This window comes from Gobio gobio, assembly GCF_949357685.1.
Source record: "Gobio gobio genome assembly, chromosome: 18".
NCBI lineage: Eukaryota > Metazoa > Chordata > Actinopteri > Cypriniformes > Gobionidae > Gobio > Gobio gobio.
In genome coordinates this window covers 24,521,013-24,541,299 of record NC_137111.1, presented here as the reverse complement: position 1 = coordinate 24,541,299, position 20,287 = coordinate 24,521,013, and the positions used below count along the sequence as shown (strand labels likewise).

General features: G+C 38.3%; 1 protein-coding gene across 1 annotated transcript; it reads right to left on the bottom strand.

Annotated features, from left to right (window-relative positions):
• Window positions 1-6,129: 6,129 nt before the first annotated feature.
• snx5 (sorting nexin 5) lies at window positions 6,130-20,164 on the bottom strand. Its single transcript, XM_079843085.1, has 13 exons — window positions 20,009-20,164; window positions 19,151-19,255; window positions 18,840-18,950; window positions 18,509-18,630; window positions 18,284-18,407; window positions 17,766-17,861; window positions 17,549-17,654; window positions 17,382-17,457; window positions 17,046-17,085; window positions 16,855-16,941; window positions 12,190-12,349; window positions 11,841-11,926; window positions 6,130-7,583 (listed from the first exon to the last, which is right to left on the bottom strand). The coding sequence occupies exons 1-13, from the start codon at window positions 20,042-20,044 to the stop codon at window positions 7,533-7,535; spliced, it is 1,200 nt and encodes a 399-aa protein (XP_079699211.1). The 5' UTR covers window positions 20,045-20,164; the 3' UTR covers window positions 6,130-7,532.
• Between the last annotated feature and the right edge of the window lie 123 nt (window positions 20,165-20,287).

Sequence of the window (20,287 nt, the reverse complement as noted above, 5' to 3'; positions counted from 1 at the left end):
GGTGTGGTGTGGTTGTGTTGGGTGTGTGGTGTCACATTCATTTGTTTAGCAGAGGGTGTGGTTTCCATCTGCAAGAACGTGGCATATTAAATTAGTGGAAATCTTTAAACATATTATTTTATATTATAAAGACGTTATTTAATTATAATTAAGAAATTCTGTACAAAGCAGAATAAAAATAACTATGAGGACAGATTCATATTTATCGAACTAAAGTTTATGGAGTGGATGCATACATTCCACATTCATTTCTTTATTGTGTGGTAGAATGGTGTAACACTACTCACATCAAGTTGAGTGCGTTGAAAAAACAAAACACAGGAGAGCAGATTGACCTGAATGTAAGTCCAAACCTTCGTGCCTATCCTTAGAAACACCTCTCAAGTAATTTCCCCTACACTCTAAAAAAAAGGCTCGTAATCATACACTCTAAAAAAAAAAGGTTCTATATTGCACCAAAAATGGTTCTTGGCTCGTAATCATAGGGGAACCTTTTTTAGTGCTATATAGCACCAATTTTGGTTCTTCAGCGGTTCTTCAGAGGTTTTTCAGAGGTTCTTCACCGGTTCTTCAGAGGTTCTTCACCGGTTCTTTGACTAAGGTGCTATATAGCACCTCTGAAGAACCGCTGAAGAACCACTGAAGCACCAAAATTGGTGCTATATAGCACTAAAAAAGGTTCCCCTATGATTACGAGCCTTTTTTTAGAGTGTAGGGGAACCTTTTTTAGTGCTATATAGCACCAATTTTGGTGCTTCAGTGGTTCTTCAGAGGTGCTATATAGCACCTTAGTCAAAGAACCGGTGAAGAACCTCTGAAGAACCGCTGAAGAACCACTGAAGCACCAAAATTGGTGCTATATAGCACTTAAAAAGGTTCCCCTATGATTACGAGCCAAGAACCATTTTTGGTGCCATATAGAACCTTTTTTTTTTTAGAGTGTATGTGTTACAGATCATACACGCTTGCAAAATGTATACTGTGAGATATAGAAGATAAAAACATTATCCTTAATAATCAAATCAATGTACATAATACTTCCAAATGTTTATTCACCCTTAGGATAAAAAAAACTGTGCCCGCCGAATGTTTCATAATCATCTTGAGTTTTACAACAGGTCCCATATGCATGTAAATGTAAGAAATATCTGGCATGAAATTGTTGACTCAGATTTATCGGTCAGCCATTCGAGGTCAAGTCAACGTGGTCTGTTTGCTTAGTGAGAGAGTCAGAGTTGCAGTAGCACATGGTCTAGAAAAGTATATGCCAAAGGAGTATTTTTAATTAATTGCAATATTGCCAAACTCTAACCTATGAATACGAAAGAATATTAACATTAAATGTTACCATTGTTTTATATTCAGAAATGCTTTCAATCCAGAAATCAAGTTGAAAGCAAAAATGTAAGAAATAAGACATTTTTGCATTTAAACATACAGTTCACCATTTAAAAGTCTTGTGCTTTGTTCTCTAGTCTAGAGCAGATGGAGGCCAGAACGTTATATAACCTATAAATGACAGCATGGCAGTGTCTCAGCTGTTACTGCAGTGTTTGATGTCTGTTCAGAGTAAACAAAACTGCTTTTCTATAATTTTATCAAGAGAAGTGGACAAACTGGTCTGCTTATTGAAGCTATATAGAAAAAGCCATATACAACAACAAATCAAGAAAAGTTGGGACATTTTGCAAAATGCAATAAAATCATCTGCGATTTGTTAATTTCCTTTCAAATGTATTTAACTGACAACAGTGCGAAGAAAAGATTTCCAATGCGTAACCTGCACGGGGCTTGTCAGAAGTGCGCATCGAGGGCGCATATTGACCTCATAGGGGGCGCTGAGCCCCCTTCTGAGACCTAAAATGACAAATGGACTTAACGGACACGCGCACGCAGCGGCCATTGTAAGTCCACAAGACCGAAAGTGCACATGAAGTGTGCCATTTGGGACAGGGCCTAAGGTGTAGAGTAGGGATTCTCAAACCTGGTCCTTGAGAACCACTGTCTTGCAGAGTTTAGCTCCAACCTTGATCAAACTCACCTGCCTGTAGCTTTCTAGTAATCCTGAAGAGCTTGATTAGCTGGTTCAGGTGTGTTTGATTAGAGTTGGAGTGCTAAACTCTGCAGGACAGTGGCCCTTGAGGACCTGGGTTGAGAACCCCTTGTGTAGAGTGTCTACTAAGGCCCTGTCCACACGAACACGGGTATTTTCAAAACCGCAGCTTTTTCTACGCGGTTTGGCTGTTCGTCCACACGCAAACGCAGTATCCGGTTACTGAAACCTGACTTTTTTGAAAACTCCGGCCAGGGTGAACTTTTTTAGAAACTCCGGTTACAGCATTGTCGTGTAGACGGTGAAACCGGAGATTTCGGCTTGTTAAGTCGAAATGTGCGCCGTTATCGCTTTTGTTTATACATGAGTGGAGTCTATGCAATGGCGGACGTAACTTTTAATAACTCTGCTAACAGCACTTATTACATATATAGATACATGCGCAGTTATCTCATTGTATTGCAGAACAGAGGCACCAGAATACAATAATACAACATAGTAAGGCAAGTGTGTGAAGCTTCATTCCACTTGAGCCCTGCCCCTGTGTATATACAGTTACCTGTCACTGAGTCCAAAGTTAACTTGTAGAAGGGGTTCACTGAGCCCATGGCATCCCTCAGTGCATCAGTGCCGTGGATGGGACCCATGTGGAAATCAAGCAGCCAATCATAGCGCGGTTTTGCGTTTTCATGTGGACGGAGATTTTTTTAAAACCGTGCTTATGTGGACGCGATTTTTTTTTTAAACGGAGGAGGAAAAACATGTAGCACATGCTGGAATTTTCTTGCTTCTCAGGAAAGATGTCATATTGATGCCCATAAATGTCTCCGTACAATCCCAATGTGCACCTTCATGTCAATACACCCCAATATACAGCTCATGCCTCCATGGTACCTTCACACACATGCAGTCACCCATGCCGTTTGCACTGATGCACCCCCATACCATGACAGATGTTTGTTTTCGCACCAGTCGCTGATGAAAGTCTGGATGGTCCTTTTCGACTGAGAACGCAATGTCCATTTTTTTCCTAAAACAACCTGCCCACAGCATACATTTCCACTGTGTTTTGGATAATCTGAGATGAGCTTGGTTCAAGTTCCATTTCTTGATGCAGCAGCAGACTGTGTTAAGTGACAATGGTTTTCTAAAGTACTCCCGAGCCCATGTGGCTATATTTAACACAGTATAATAGTTTCTCAATCAGTGCCATCTGAGGGCTCAAAGGTCACGCACATTCAACAGAGGTGTCCTGCTTTGATCAACATGTACTGGGATTTCTCTGGTCTTTTCACAATATTATGTATGTTTGATGGTGAAAGACCTACATTCTTTGCAATCTTGCATTGAGAAATATGATTTTTGAATTGTTTGACAATTCTCGTGATATTTGGCACAAAGTGATGAGTCATGACCCATCTTTGCTTTCAAAGACTGAGATGCTCCTCCTATTCACCTGCTTATTATGGACTTTTTCAAGATTTTAACTCGGATAGCCTATTCCTATACTTTTCACTTTTATTTTGCCTCTGTCCCAACTTTTTTGTGTGTAGCAGTCATCAAAATCAAAATGTGTTTATAGTTACAAAATACAATGAAGTTGTTCAGTGAAAACATTGGAAATAATTTATTTGTTCTTTTGTCAGTTAAATAAAGTTTATTCTCTGGTTTACAGCGATATTTTGTCTGTCAGTTAGGTCAAGATTATCAGTCAAAAGTAGCCCAAAAATTGGGCTGTTGAATTCTCCACTGAAATCAACCCACAAAATGTACAGCCTCTATCTCTCTCTCTCTCTCTCTCTCTCTCTCTCTCTCTCTCTCTCTCTCTCTCTCTCTCTCTCTCTCTCTCTCTCTCTCTCTCTCTCTCTCTCTTAATGCTATCAAAAGTCATTGAGGTTGGGGAACCCATTTTGCCCGTGCTGTCTCCTATTTTGTGCAGGAGCAGTCATTTTGACATAGGCTGAGACACTCTGACCCAGAATTCTGACATGTGATTAGATAGCCGAATATAAAGACAATATTTAAATTATGTAGTAAAGTAGGTCTTTAAAATGATTTTTAGATTGTGGTTAAGAGAAAACTAGGACAGAAGTAGCCTATATAAAGATTTAATGGCATCGTAAGTGCACAATGAAGGTCTATAGGTGGTGGGTGGAATTGTATTGGATGACCCACTTAACGTCTTATATTTCTGTTTCAGCTGCTCAGCTTTGCATTGTATATGTAAGGGAGAATGTAAATTCAGTCCGTGCACTTCCCTTCAGGGTCCTGATCATACTGTGGGGGTTTGCTCTGCTATTATGATCGACAGACTGACATTATTCCACTTTTTATATAATCAAATAAATAAATGGACATTCTATTTCTTTTCAAATTTTATTTCTGAAATTGTTTTTATTATGTATTGACCGCTGAATAACACGAAATACATTAAACTAGCACATCCGTTTAGGGACATTATACAAAATTATTTGGCACTGAATATCATTTTTGATCAGAATATGTAAGCTACTCCAAACAGACTTTTAAGCATATTATTTTTTAAGAGCCAAACATAATATATGTAAAACGTCAGAATGAATTATAGGAGTAGATAAAGTCTGGGGGGAAAAGTACACTAGGTTTGGTCTTTCATTATTATTTGGTGTTCAAAGTTTCGATTATGCTTTAGGGTCAAAGCACAACATTGGATAGTAAAAAAGACCATAAAACTGCATTGAGTGCTACTAGGTTGTTCCTTATTGAATTTCACATCTGATCTAATAGTCACTGGATAGCCTCCAGATATACAGCAGATGAGGAACTCTACACTTATGTACAACAATTCAAATGTAAAACCACTACATTTCCACCTCAACTGCTGACATCAACCATATCTATTGTGTGGTTTGGAAGAGCTGACCCACATCCTGACTGAAATGACAACATTTTCCAACTTGTTTGAGAATCCAGCTTCCCTTATCATTGATTTAACAAATGAAGGGGCAGAGCATGGCGCGGTGGTCTGCAATGAAATTCTTGCATCAGGACATGGACGGTTGGCCAGTCATGATGAGTCACGGGCTGTACATTACATCACTATACCACCATATGATCAACATAATGGAAAAAATAGATCCTGCAACTATAAACTGATGAAGTCAAATATGTGGAATGTCTTGTGGAAAGACCCTCCCCTGTAGTCGTTTAATATTAATGAGCTAAGCCATCAACATTTAGCAACGTCACAGCATGTTGCTGCAAATACTTTCATCATGAGACAAATACTAGTTTTTTTGTTCTTGTTTTTTTTTTTTTACATATATTAAATATGCTACTGGGAACATTAGCTAAACAATATAATTAACCAAAAATAATTAACCATGAAGTCTAAATTAAGGCCTGCAGACCTAAAGTTCACAGGCCAATGACAGGGAAACAATCACATTATGGAGAAGTAACCACTTCCTCTTTCATCGACAGAAAAATATGAATCAGTGGATAATGTTATGAGCCCAGTCCAAAAATGGCCAGCAACTCCAGCTCTAAATGCAAGGAACAAGAAGACACTGGGGAAAACTTCAATCAGTGTGCTTTTGGCAAAAGGGAATGAGGAAGTCAATGCAGTAATTGTGACTGGTAACTTTTGTGTCTGGTAAAATTGCAGCCAGGTGTGGTGGAATGTATAAAATATAATAAAGCTTCCTCCAAAGCCATCGGTAAAGGGCTATTGCTTCTTTTTAGCTGCAAGAGTGAGTCCTAACTTTTCTATCTCAGCTATGATGTTTGATATTTAGCATTCCTCACAGCAAGCAACAGATAGCCTAAGTGACACGTTATTGAAATACACAAGCAATGACACCCTCTGGTGGAAAACAAGGCTAAATTAAAACATTAATAACTGATGTTTAAAATTGCCAAATGAACATGGATTCAATTCAACATGGAGAATGAAATGTGAGAATATGTAGGTTTGTAACCACATAACATCAAGGTAAATTTTCATATCGAATTTTAGACCACTCAACATCTCATATATAAAATCGCACATTTACATAAGCATAATAAAGGAAGAATGGAAAGACATACTATTGACAAAATGGCAAAGCAGGGCATATTTATTTTCATTATTGCAAGCTTTCATACAAATGATGATACTCCATATGAAAACACTTTTTTCATCTATACAATCATTTATAAAATTGGTCGTCTTTTACAAAACAAAATCTCCATAATTAGAACAGCACAGTTACATATTTTTGTGGATTTTACATAAAACCAAACTTTGCACATGTATTGGTCCACTGAATTGAAATGAAGCAAATCTTAAACTGTTAGTAACAACATCAAGAGAAAACATTTAGTCAAGTAAAAAAATACATTTGAATAAGGAATGCTGATTTATATTTGATAGAGAAATAGTGTGGATACAAACTAAATAAACAAATTTAAACTTAAATCAGAGGCATTTTCTCACATGACTACAGGATCTGACTTCAGTCATCAGAAAAGGACGAGTTCATGGAAAACATGCAGCTTGAGGAAAACGTATATGGAAGCACAATCTTATTCATGGCTGCATAACCTTTACCACAAACAACTCTGGATTCCACAAACTACTAATAGTAACAAACAAAAAAAGTTGTGAGATTCACCCACACACACACACCAAATGGGGACATCAGAGTCAGTCTGCAATTTTACAGTCCGTCCTTAACGTTTAACATAAAACTACCCACATGCAATACAAAAAAGTGCTGTTTTTGACCCTGGCAAAGTGTAATTTGACAGAATTTGAATGTAAATTAATGTCAACATTCCATTGGTGCATTGTCTATTAATCTATGACAAATTGGGTTGTGTCTTTGGATGAATCTCAATTGAATAGAAAAATGTACTGAAGATATCTGAAGAATTCCATGTCACATAACACTTCTGAGGTTTATACTGCTGTGTTTGTCATCACACGTCATGATTTATGTAATAGTTTATGATTAGTATGCATGAGCTTTCCAGTGTGACAGCAAAAAGCAGATTAATCACATTTAAAGGTACAAAATTGCAGTCAAAAACAAAACAAGAAAATCACGTCATGCACTTTTGTTTCTTCTGTCAGTGTGGTGGTTTATAACTGTCAGTATAATCTGAGCTAAAACATCTCAGCTATTACTTGCAAGACCTGGAATACTTAAAGAAAGGGAGGCTAACGCAGCAATTGTGTTATTAAACTCAAATAAATGGGAGAGCTTAGGGTGATATCATGTTCACTGACATCTGTTTGGTGGCAAGACTCTGGCAGTAAAAACGGGCATGACAGAAAACAATAGATAAAGTGTAAACATGGTAGAGACATTGCTGGTGGTGGCTCTTTTCTTTTTACATTTTAGAGTGGTATTGAACCACATTAAGGACATTTGAAGTAGGTGCATCCAGGTTCCCCTCTAGTGGGTTGGTAACCATGCAAGGAGCTCAAGATGGTCCAGTGACCTCATCGCGTGGGTCAGTTGCTTTTGAGCATCTCAATGCTGCCTTGCAGAAGGGACACACTGTTCTGTAGTGAGTGTACAGAAGAGAGAACATAACAGAGAAAAAGAGGGAGAGAGAACAGATGGAAGAAAGTCAACATGTTGGGTCAAACCACGTTAAAAATCAAGGTTCTCACACCTTTTGATTACTATATTTTAAGGATTTTTTAAATCCTAGAAAGATGTACACAACCATTCAAAGGTTTGGGGTCAGTAAGGTTTTTAACATTTTTGAAAGAAGTCTCTTATGCTCAACAAGGCTGCATTTATTTGATCAAAAATACAATAAAATGTTTTGTAAAACATATTACTACAATTTGAAATAACTGTTTTCTATATTAATATACATTTCAAAATGTAATGTATCTCTGTGATGGCAAAGCTGAATTTTCAGCATCATCATTTGGGTCACATGATCCTTCAGAAATCATTCTAATATTTGGTGCACATGAAACATTTCTTATTATTAATAATATTAATTTATGTTAAAAACAGCTGTTCTGCTTAATATCTTAATGGAAACTGTCATCTTTTTTTTTTTTTTTTTACTATTTGATTAATAGAAAGTTCACAAAGAACAGCATTTACCTGAAATAGAAAACCTTTGGAACATTATACACTATTGTTCAAAAGTTTCGGGTCAGTAAGAAAATTCCTTTGTGAATAAAAGTATATATTTCTTTAAAAAATCGTATTTTTTCCAAAACTTTTGAACGGTAGTGTATAATTAATATAGACATTACCAGGCCTGGGCCGGTTGCATGAAAGCCCTTAAGTTAAGAAAACCCTTAGTTACAAGGTTAAGGGTACCCTTAGTGAAACATGGGTTGCAAGAAAAAACTCTAAGGGTCCACTTAAGCCTTTAAGGGAAATACTTAGTAACAGCCTTAAGATTCCTTAAGTTTTCCCTTAAGTTCTGTTATGTGTTGCAACAAAGTCCTTAGTAACCATTTAGCCCTTAAAAAATGAAGGGATCAAAATAGGTCCCTTAAGTCATCTGCTGAACTCAAACGCGATGGATGATTTCATGTTAATTGAGAAAGAATGTGCCGATGTGCATTTTTACCAATCAATTAAAATAAGCCTGTTGAAAGTATGACGTGACACGGTGTATATTGATTAAATAAACATTCAACACCAAAGTTTTCATGTTTTTTTCATTACTTCCATTGTGCACTTGAATTCATTATTTCATGGCAGGATTTCATCTTGGGTGCAAGAGTGACTGATTATAGTGGCAGGCTTGGGTGTTTTTCCCCAGTCTTAAAAAAAATGCTGTTTGTCCTTGGTCCAGTTTGTTTTAGATTTTTTTGTTTCCATTACTGTAAAGCCGGTTAGCACACGTTGCGTCTAGGACACAGAATGCGTCATTCAGTGAATAATCACCAAACTGAAGTTGTGAACAAAGTGGCGTTGATGCGTGAGTAGTACAATAACAACGAGTTGGGCATATATATAAAGTAATTTAATGGAAAACAATGCGAGTGGCGCAGCAGGATTTTGAACATCCTCCGGTCAGGTGTCATAGCTGGACTCATAAAAACAATGTGCTCGAGGACGCTCTGTGTCGTCCGTTAGACCACCTTTAATATTCTTCATAACTCAAATATTGTAGTACAGCTGTATAGTTTAGTAAATGTCAAACTTTTTAAAAAGTCAGTGGTCCGTCATGTTCTGTTTATTGCGTGAGAATCGCTTCTCCATTGCCGTGTTTTGCCAGAAACTATCGTGAAAAACTTAACATAAACACTTAGGTAAGGGTGACGGTTAAGACATTTGTTGCAACGCTCTCAAAGAAATCCCTTGCCTCAGAGATTTTTCCCCCTTAAGGCCTGTTCACACTGGGACGAATTTTGCGCGCGTTTATTGCCGACGTTTAACGCCTCGTGACTAAACAATGGGCGCCGATGTGAGTGTGCACACCGATGCGCAAAACGGCAGGCGTAAAAGCGTCATTTAAAAAATAAAAAAAAAACGCCTCGGGTTTATTTATTTTGACGCGGCGCGTTAAAAACTGTCCGACCAATGAGATCACTGCTTTTGTTCACGTGCCTGGAGCTGCTGAAGTTACAGTAAAACATGACTTGGTGGCGCTCAAGCACAAAACGGTCTTGCCGAGCACACATTGATACGACGAAGAAGCAATAAGTAGACAAAGAAGAAGATGAGCTGCTAATCCTGTTTGCCAGTTAGCAAAAAGTGTGTGAATTGTTTTGGCTATAGACATAATATGTCTATGGTTTTTGGCAACCACGTAAATACTGTCTCTCTTCTTCTTCTGACAAGCGAGTGTCAGAAACGTAAAGTGCCGCAGCACCACCTTGTGTACCGGGAGCGCCATCTACTAAATTTGCACGTTCACTCGGCGCATCGCCAAGATCGCTTGGGTGTGAACACTCAAGACGCGCCGAAAAATGACACAAAAAACGCTGGAGATAAGCGTGCACGATATTCGTCCCGGTGTGTACAGGCCTTTAGGGATACAACCACTTAAGAGGTTTCATGCAACCGGGCCTGGGGCCTCATTTATAAACGTTGCGTACGCACAAAAGAAGGCGTACGCCACTCTCTACGCAATAATTGGTATTTATAAAAAGCAAACTTGACGGGAAAATGTGCGGTCCTTCACGCAAGCTCTGACCCAGGCGTACGCACAAAAACGGGTGAAATGAGAAATGGCGACACCGTCGGCAGATGGAAGAAACACGAGAGAGTGTGTGAAACTGTAGACCGTTGTGTAAAAGAAATGGCAATACTGCCTCTCATAAATAACTTGAAGACTTCACAAAGCAAGTATTACAATTAACAGCCACAAACACCCGTTTGATCGATCTGCAGTGTAAAACAAACAAAATCAAACGAAAATTACAACAGAAATGCAAAAAAAAAACAAAAAGTGAAATATGTTCTGCAACAATATTGGCATGTTATGCAATTCATCCTCATAAATAATATGGTAAACAGAACGAAATAATGTACAAAACTGATATTCTCGTCAATGTGTCCGTCTGGCGGAGCAGATATAGATGCAATTAGATAGACAGATAGATAGATAATTAGGGAGATATATAGATAAATAGATAGATGTATTAATTGTCCACTGGGGAAAGTTGTTTTCATAGTAAAAATTTCTTCATCAGCTACGGAATCATGGTATTCATGCAAATGCCTTTAGTTTGTTTTATTTTCGATAAAATAACATATGACGTATGTCTCAACCATTCAGAAAGCGGCAAGAAATTACATTTGCACTGAACTATTTCCCATTTCCACGTAGATAATAGGGATAGGGATTAATAGGGATTCCCCAATAATTGCCGCCAGTCTCTCATCAAGAGGGGTCAGCTCCGGTGTCCCCTCTCCCCCACCCGTGGCAGACACACTCTGGTGATGGAGCGCTAGACGCTTTTTTGCCTCGACTTTGATGTCCGATCATTTCTTTTTTTTTCGGCCACGGTCCGAGGTTGTGATGCTACAGCATTTACGGCGTCTGCAACCTTTTGCCACTCAAGTGCCTTTTTGGCATTAGTAGGCTAATGCCCACACTGTGCCCTCCAAAAAATATTTTCTCCTCTTTTCCACCTCGCCAACGATAATTTCTACTTCACATTGAGTGAAGTTACGTTTTTTTGATTTCCTCTCTGTATTTGCCATGATTTCGCAATCGATAAATATTAACTTGTGGGCGTTTCACAGACTATTTATGGGCAACTATGGGCGTGACATGAAGCCGCAAAAGCTGCGCTACATTTAGAATTGATTGTGATTTATTAAGGGAAAACTGCGTAGGATGTGCGTGCGCACGGTTTTATAAATCCGAATATTTCTGTGCGTACGCATGTCCTATGTTTCATCCGTATGCCACTTCTGACGCAAATCCTGCGCAAAGTTTTATAAATGAGGCCCCTGGTAACCACAACTTTAAAATGATCTGATTTACCCAACGCTATCTCACAACCAATTCATACATATTTGTACGAGGTGGCTAATTCGTACGACCTCACTCATATGAATTCGTACGATTTGTCGACAGGTAGGTTTAGGGGCTTGGTTTCAGGTTAGGTCATTGGTACAAAATCATACGAATTGGGCAACTCCTCAAATATGTACGATTTAGCAAAAATCGTACAAATACCTACGAGTGAGCTCGTACAAAATCGTACGAATTAGTCACCTTGTAAAATACGTACGAACTGCTGTGAGATCGGGTTGGATTTACCTGGTTTTCCATGACAGTAGGAACACATGTGCCACCTGGACACATGACATTTTATCATCCTCACCTTGGCATGTTTTATTTCCAGCTCAGTCATCTCGATAAAGTTCTTACGAAAGGCTACTACACGCCTTGCCTTGAAGCTGGTGAGCTCTACAAACACATGAAATCAATGTTAGTAAGTAATTAGTCACTTAAAAGGAAGTTCACCCAATATTTGACCTCTTTTATGATATTTTTTAGATAGTTTCTAATCATAGACTGCTTGTAGACATCAAACTTACATTCTATTGGCTACCAGCCCAGATCTATAAACACCATATAACTCTTTATATATTATAAACTCAGACCATCAGAGTAATTCATTAAGGTTATTAAACAGTTAAATAAAAAGATGTTTTGATTGTACAACACACCTTTCTTGCCAGACTCGGAGAGCTTGTCAAACTTTTGCAGACACTGCTTCTGGTTCTCCTCAGCCTGTGCGATGTCCTTACCCTTCAGACGAGCCTTGTCAAGAGCTTTATTGGTATTCTCGTAATCGGCAAGAGCCCGTGCACGTCTATACAAAAGGTCCTAAAGGAAGAAATTGAATGATATATTGATAAAGATACATTTGTTTGAGTTTTGTTGGTGAACAATGACCCAAGGTGGTCAGCCAAATGCAGGTACTCTTTATTAGGGGTGTGACAAGACAATTAGGATGTGTTTACACCTGCACAAAAAAAAAAAAAAAATCTGATTTTTTTTTTACTCACATCAGACACAGATCGGAATTTATTGCACAGGTGAAAACACAAAAATCCACACGAGATCCGATTTTTACGCATCTGTTCAGAGCCAATTCCAAATGTGGTTTGAAATCAGATACATATTCAATATCCGGACATCCAACCTACATCTAAACACGAATATCCGATTTCCGTTTGAATTCCAAGCCACCACAAGGCGAGGGCGGCACACATTTTCCCACAAAGATAGCGTTTTAATGTTGTATTATGAAGCAGACGTGCATGTATGCGCTCGCTCGCAGCTTTTTTGAGGTGTACACTTTATAAAGAAAAGAAATTGCATGCGCACACAAACATTCAGGAGCTGATTTTCAACCTCTGCCCCGTGAGTTTAGAAATAAAACAGCTACACTATACTGAAAGCAACATTATATTTCTCAGTAAAGAGGTGATAACTTTGCTGTAATTAAACCAACAAGCGTCACTATTAGGCTACTCAGTCATGTGGGCTCTCGCTCTCTCTCGTTAATTCATTAAAATTTATTCTTAAGAGCTGTAGATAACAAACACAAATTATTTATTTTATTTGAGTTATTTTCCTGTCCGTTCGGTCAGATTTTGCGCTGCAAAACATCCATAACAGCTGTTATCTTGTCCATGCTGGCAAATAATCATGAATTATACAAATAATTTTAATAGGATGGCCATTCAAAACCAGAGGGTCTACCATGTGCACATTAAAGCGATCACAACAATCATTTTGAACGGGAATTCATGTAAACCCAGATATCGGATACCAGTTATTATGTCTAAAGTGAATGTAAACAGGCGAGCCCAAAAAAACCCGGATATGGTCAAAAGATCGGATCTGTGCATTATGACTTGCAGGGTAAATGCAGCCTTAGCTCACAAGACGAGATGAGACGAGAAAGATTTTTGCCCAGTATTTTTAAGAAATCCTCAATGAAAAAATTAATGACTGGAAAAATAGTCTGCAGGTGCATTCTGAAGTGTTTTAACTAATCATCATTATTTCAGTTCTACATTTTGAGTATTAATTATCATATGCATTGAAAGACAAAAATAATAAAGCACTGTAAAAGTTTTGCCACAAACTCAACTGACTGTCTTCTCTCCTGTATGATTTCACACAAGTCTCTTCAGACCTTAAATACATTAATTATGAGCTTCTTCCAGAACTTCTGACTGAGGCTGTGTGTGACCTCCTAATTGGAGTCCATTCCACAAATTGAACAAAGAAATAAAAACAGTATAAATAACAGTCTTATTAAGTGCAAACAATAAGTGCAACCATAATCAAAGTACTGTCTCAAAGGGCAAACAGAGACCAAAAAAGAGACCAGAGCTAAGAGGTGGTTACAACTACACAGACCAACCGAAGATACGTTTGATATTTGGAGCCAGGTTATTGTATGTAGACTACTTTGCATGCTTCAGTTCTTCGAATTTGCGATCGCACATACTCTGTGTATAGGGAGCAGCGGTGCTGAGCGCGCGCACTCTACAAGATAATATGATAGACATTTATCAGATGCGTAGGCTCTGTTGCGTAACAATTCTCCGCCATGGTATTGTCATTCATCTCGCCTTACTCTCATCAAGTGATCAGTGAACTGTGATACCTGCGGCACTGTGTGCGACTGCAGCGCGTGCTAAATGAGCAGAGCAGACGTTTACAATAGAAGCAAACTTTATCCAACTGAATTAAATGGTTTTTATTTCTATAAAAGCAAAACGACAGTGGAGGATGTAAACGTAGCGGTGGCATATTCCATGCTAATTTCACCCTCATGCTCTGTCATGGCGATATCACAAGACAGATTTTCACACGACAAGAGATCTCATAACACCCCAACTCTGTTTACACAGTGGTGGGCAAGCAACAGTATAAGATTTATCAAGTAAAAAATGTGTATGTCTGACTGACTGGCAAAAAAACCTAGGCAGGTCTGGTGGGCAAAAATGTGAATTTCCACCCTACAATGAACCCATTCTGGAAATAATAATGAAACATACATGAATCTAATATACCTTTTTTTTAGTGGTGGGCATAGAATAATTTTTTTAATCTAGATTAAATCTCACTGTAATCCTGGAATTAATCTAGATTAAAATGGCTCATTTGAATTCTGCCGAAGGCATTCAGAATATGTGTGCTGGTAAGTGATCGTTTGTCTTTTTGAAGTTTGAATAATAAATAACTTCTGTCCCTTTAAGACCTGACGCACGCATGGATCCCACTGTTCCTGTTAGCTGGTTACGACTGTGTTTACGTTAAAACTCACCAGGATGGGCATTGAGACATTTTTTAGTGTATTTGACCATTAATAAACTGGTTAATTGAGCTAATTTTTGCACCTGTATGTCAGAGGCGGGCTATGTGTGTGTGCGCTTCAGATGCGAGTGCGAAATCTGCGGGAATTAGTAGAATTAACGTTATGTGCAACCCCACGCGAAATTCAGACCGGTCACACCAATACTAACACGCTAAAGAAAAATCCAGCAGAACACCCGTTCGCAATGTTCAGAGGATTAACTGGACTGAATGAGAGGAGGCGGATGCGTGTCAACTCGCTGTCGGTCGGAGAGGAGAGCGCAGCTGATATACTGTAGAAAATGAGTATCGTATCGTTTCAGATATTTCAGTATCGATACATAGCGAAATATGGATATTTTTGACAACACTAGTAGGAATACACACAGGTTCATTCTCTCGCCCCCTACAGTGCAATTCGGCTAGGTACACATCCAGGGGCGTAAATCGCGGGGGGGACAGGACCCCCCCAATCTGAGGGCTGCCCCCCCCCTAAAAACCATGCTGAGTATTGTAAATAATATAATGATATACAATTAAAATAAATGTGTAAGTAGTAAAACAATACAAATGCAAACGGGACAAAAAATTTGTTTTAAGTTTAGAAACATTTTGAGTCCCCCCCCTTTGCCCCATAGTAGTTCGATCCACCGCGCACCTCAACTAACGTTACCCATAGACCGTAAAAAACTACCACACAAGTGTGGGGAGAGAACAAAGCTCTTCAGACAGCAGTTGTGAAACACCAGTTAGCTGTCAAAGCTATTTTATTCACTTTAAACATCAGATGAAGTGATTATTTTCTCTTTAATACAGATTAGGCAAAACACTGTTAACATCACTTGCCCACTGTGGCATTTCCCCGGCCGGGCCACCGTCGTTTTCACTTTTATAGTAATAAAATAATTTAGTTAGAGAACAGACACAACAATTAAAAACTGAATGTGTCTGCTCAATACAGCACGAGCCGAACGGGCAAACAGCTGACAGACAAGATGATCGCGGAAGATTTGGTTTCAAAGCGAAATGTAAAAGCGCCTATTTAAGGGAGTGTCATTGTACTGTTTTCTTGTTGTGTTTTTCATTAAGAATAATAGTCTAATGAACCCAAAATTCAACCAGCCCCCGAATTAGCGCTAATTAAACCGAAAGTATGCGCACGGTCGCTCCGTCAGATCTGTGTTGGGTTTTGCTCAATATGATCATAAGTGGCAGATCAGAGGGCTTGCTGCAGTTGAATATCTAAAGATCTGAATATAGTATAAAATACTATGTGGAGGACGCAAGATAATTTAATAATTATAAATAATATGACTGGGTAGTGAACCTTAATCGTATTAAATGCACAGATCCTAAACGGTTGTAGTTCATGCGTGTTATTTGTGGAATACAGACGTGCATCTCGTTTTAAACGGGACACTCAGAAAAAGTTATAAAAGTTTTCGTAAACAACTATCACTTTGTGTTGTTGGTCAGATAAAATGACAGAGAAAAGAAAAATGGACATTACATAATTTTTCAGTGCACCAAAACCCCAAATAAGTTTTTTTTTTTTTTTGGTACACATATCCTTACAAGTACGATTTTGGCTGTATTATTTGTGTCCCCTTCAAAAATTGCTCTTGAGAAATGTCATGTTTATTGTCCCCCCTAACTGTTAGATGAAATTTACGCCCCTGTATACATCCCCACTAAAATATCAAGGTGAAAGACATCATAGCTTGCGTAGTATAGACCCAACTCCCAACCCAACCCAACCCAACTTTGAGAATAGATTAACGGCGATATTTTTTTTTATCGCACGATAAAGAGTCTCACATTAACGCAGCACGTTAAAGCCGATAACGGCCCACCACTACTTTTTATATATATAAACATTCATAGTTGTTGAAATATTTTATAACTGAGTATATCTAAAAAGATGTGCTTTGACATACTAATACTTAATACTTGATTCAATTATGCAATCTATATAATATACAACTGATGTAACACAAACAGAGGGAAGGTTTCACCTTAGCAGCCTGGATGTCCCTTGTGTAGTATCTCAACAATTCTGTCAGCTTGAGCTCTTGATCTGATGCCACCCGGTCCTCAACTTTCTGCAAAACACAAACATGCCATAGCATGTTACTTATGATCTTATGAACAACATGGCAACAGTCGGATGGTAAGTTGGTAAGATAAATCCTACAGAGATACTCACTCGAAGCTTTTCAAACACATCAGCACATTTTTCCAAATGCCTGGAAGGTGAACAAAGATTTGGTAAAAATTCTAAATATTCAACACGTTTTGTGGGATGTATCTGTTTCAGATTTTCAGCTGATTTAAATGTTTAAATGTAAATAATATTAAAATAGTGAAAATGTTGGCAGGGCAAGTGAAAACAAAAACCCTCTAAAAAAATGCAACTACTAACTTTATTAGTTTCACTTGCATATCAATTAATTATGCTACGTGGCTTAATGTATAAGACATTTATTACTGTTCTTTGATAATGCTGTTTAATACAGCAAGCAAGATTAAATACATTTCTCACTTTTTAAAGGCAGAGTTGTTGTCTGCAGTATTGCTGTTCAGAGCCCCAGAAATGTGGTTATAATCATCAGCAACATCTAAAAAAGAAAGAGAATATTTTTGTGATTATGAATATCTCCAAGCATAAACAAATAGCCAAAATGTTTTCAGCCAGATGATCCATCTTACTTTTGTGTGAACGGGTCATTTTCTCAGCCTTAGCAGTGGCATCTTTGATTTTACCGGAATAATCCAACAGAAAAGTCTTCTCCTGTTCAAAAAACTCATCAACCTCCTGCAAAAAGAAAAGAATAAAACAACTGGCATATCATGACAAGACAAAACACTGCTGCCTGTTGTTCTAATAATAAAAAGACACCCACGGAGAGTTGATTGGCACACTGACCTTGACCCCAGAGATGAGGACCTCATCAGCAGTCTTTACCATGTTCTTAAAGAACCCACCAAACATTTCCTTGGCATTTTTCCTCCTTACGGTGAGCTAAACAACAAACAAACAGAGGATTACAAAGTCAAGCACAATATGAACCAAACAGAAGGCAGAACCATAGTGTACACTCTTTATCACCACTGGCTGAGATCCAAGGTCACGTGTCTTTGTTATCAGTATAAGTGACACTTATCAGTGCAGTACAAGACATACAGGTTATGACTGAGACCTTTTCTCTATATATAAGAAATAGCAAAAACAGTCAGAAAGTTGTGCTGAACTAAGCAGGAAGTCCCTCCCCTCTCCTCCCCCTTTATCTTCCGCACGCATCCTTCAACCTCTCTCCATCTGAGTGTAAACTGCCAACATTGCAGCTTCGCAGGAAATAAGCAATGCCAACAGTCCGTCTCACTGTCTCACTGTTTCCTGGTCGGGGAAGAACAGGACTGGCCTAGAGAAAGCGGAAGACTCACATCCTGGTCGTATTCCAGGAATATCTGGAAGTTTCTGTCCTTGCTGAAGGCTGGGTGGGAGGAGAGTCGCTGAAGAAAAACTTCATGGACCTGCACGGTCTTCTTAAAAACAGCGAGATATTCTCTGAAACGATACACTGATTTAAATATACACATTTAAATCTCAGTAATTCCACAACCTATGTGCAAAAAAAGAGGAAAAATATGATGCCGAATTTGACTTACGCCTCAAGTTCCTGCTTCATTTTGGCATATTCTTCCTTTGACATGCTCGATTCCCCCTCTCCCAATTTATGCATCTTCTCCCGGGGACCCTCGAAGTCAGGTTTTGGCGGGGCAGGAGGGATCTAAGGAATATCGAGAAGGGAGGAAGGAGGAAAGTACACTGTAAAAGCAAGCCAATTCCATTAGAGACTACTTGGCTAATGGCTATTCCAACCATGTACAATGCAAACTGATGGTCAGTAGAGAAACTCTGTGGTTTGCATGTTGGCCAACAGCAGCATTCTGTTGCTTTCATAAATCTAGACAATATGAATATGGGTTTTAAACTTACAATAAGTCCAGCATAATCCTCAGTCTCAACAATTGTGTCATGGAGCCAGATGAAATCTTCATGCTGTCGTGGCACAGAAAATTCTGGCTTCTGAAAGGAACTAAGTGTGGTCTGAGAGGAAGTGAAGAGAAAACTGACAGTATGAGTTCTAAAATAGCAGAAACTACATCAAATGTATTTAACAAAACAATCACTGAAAAACGGTCAAAGAACAAATATAGATCATGGTAAGTTACACTAAATAATACATAATGTGTGTAAGCTACTCAAGCAACGACTTATTAAATTATAAATTTGGTCTGTTGGCTCACCTTGGTGTGGACGGTAAATTTGACTTTGTCACGTTCACAGAGGGCATCAGGGATATCAATGAGGAGAGATGCATCATGGTTCAAGTCGACTGATACAGAACGCAACTATATAAAACATGATTTGTTAAAAACTCAGTTATCTTGTAATAAATCAAGAAGAGAGCTTCAAATAAAGACTGAGAACTGTAGTTATGTCTTGTCTCCTGAAGTATGAATTTTGGGGAACATTCACGGTCTATGCTTATGAAACCATGTTAGTAAAGAAAAGATGTTATTCAGTCACCTATCCATAATCCAACAAACTATTCTGTAGTTTACTAGCTACATAAACAGTGTCGTTTACTACAGTGTAGTGTACGCCATAGAGTTCGGTAGATACACTTCCTCAAATTATTTCTACAGAAAAAAAGACTATAGAATAATAATATACATCATTCAACCATTCGTTTTTACCTATTGACAAAACAAACATAACTAATGACGCATTGGCTAATATCACTACAATATAATTACACTGCCAGCTACAATATTATCATTAGTAACAGACAGACAGATGATAGATAGACAGACAGATGATAGATAGATAGATAGATAGACAGATAGATAGATAGATAGATAGATAGATAGATAGATAGATAGATAGATAGATAGATAGATAGATAGATAGATAGATAGATAGATAGATTTTACTGTTATTACTGGGGAAAGCAGCTAGTAAGAGCGACAAACGTGCGATTAAGTTACTCACTATAAAGTACAAAGCAGAGCTGGGCGGCTATTAAGCAACCGACCAAGACGAGTGCTTAAAAACAATCTTCAAACTTTGACTCTACAATAGAGAGATACGGCAACACTTACCTTCTCCTTATCACTGTCCTCTGATATAGATGTCATGTTCAGAAGATATTTCACTTATTTTATCGTCTCTTGGTTGCACATTAAACTGTACTTTTAACTTTCCAACTGCAGCTCGCGCTCCTTACTTTCCGCTCTCGCCTGTCACTGTGGACATCCGGCTGGTTATTTTTCTGGCAACACGTCAAAATAAAAGTCTTTAAAATATTGACATACCGTGGACACAATTGTTTAGTGTTTTTACGTGTAGTTACAAGCTTCGAGTGTGTGTATGTATGTATG

What these genes read in the sequence shown, in the direction of transcription:
- snx5 (XM_079843085.1), bottom strand. Translation starts at nt 20,044, where the DNA reads ATGACATCTATATCAGAGGACAGTGATAAGGAGAAG. An exon ending in AATTTACCGTCCACACCAAG is followed by an intron (nt 18,951 to 19,150) that starts GTGAGCCAACAG and finishes ACTTCCTCTCAG; the next exon opens with ACCACACTTAGTTCCTTTCA. An exon ending in ATGAAGCAGGAACTTGAGGC is followed by an intron (nt 18,408 to 18,508) that starts GTAAGTCAAATT and finishes GTATCGTTTCAG; the next exon opens with AGAATATCTCGCTGTTTTTA.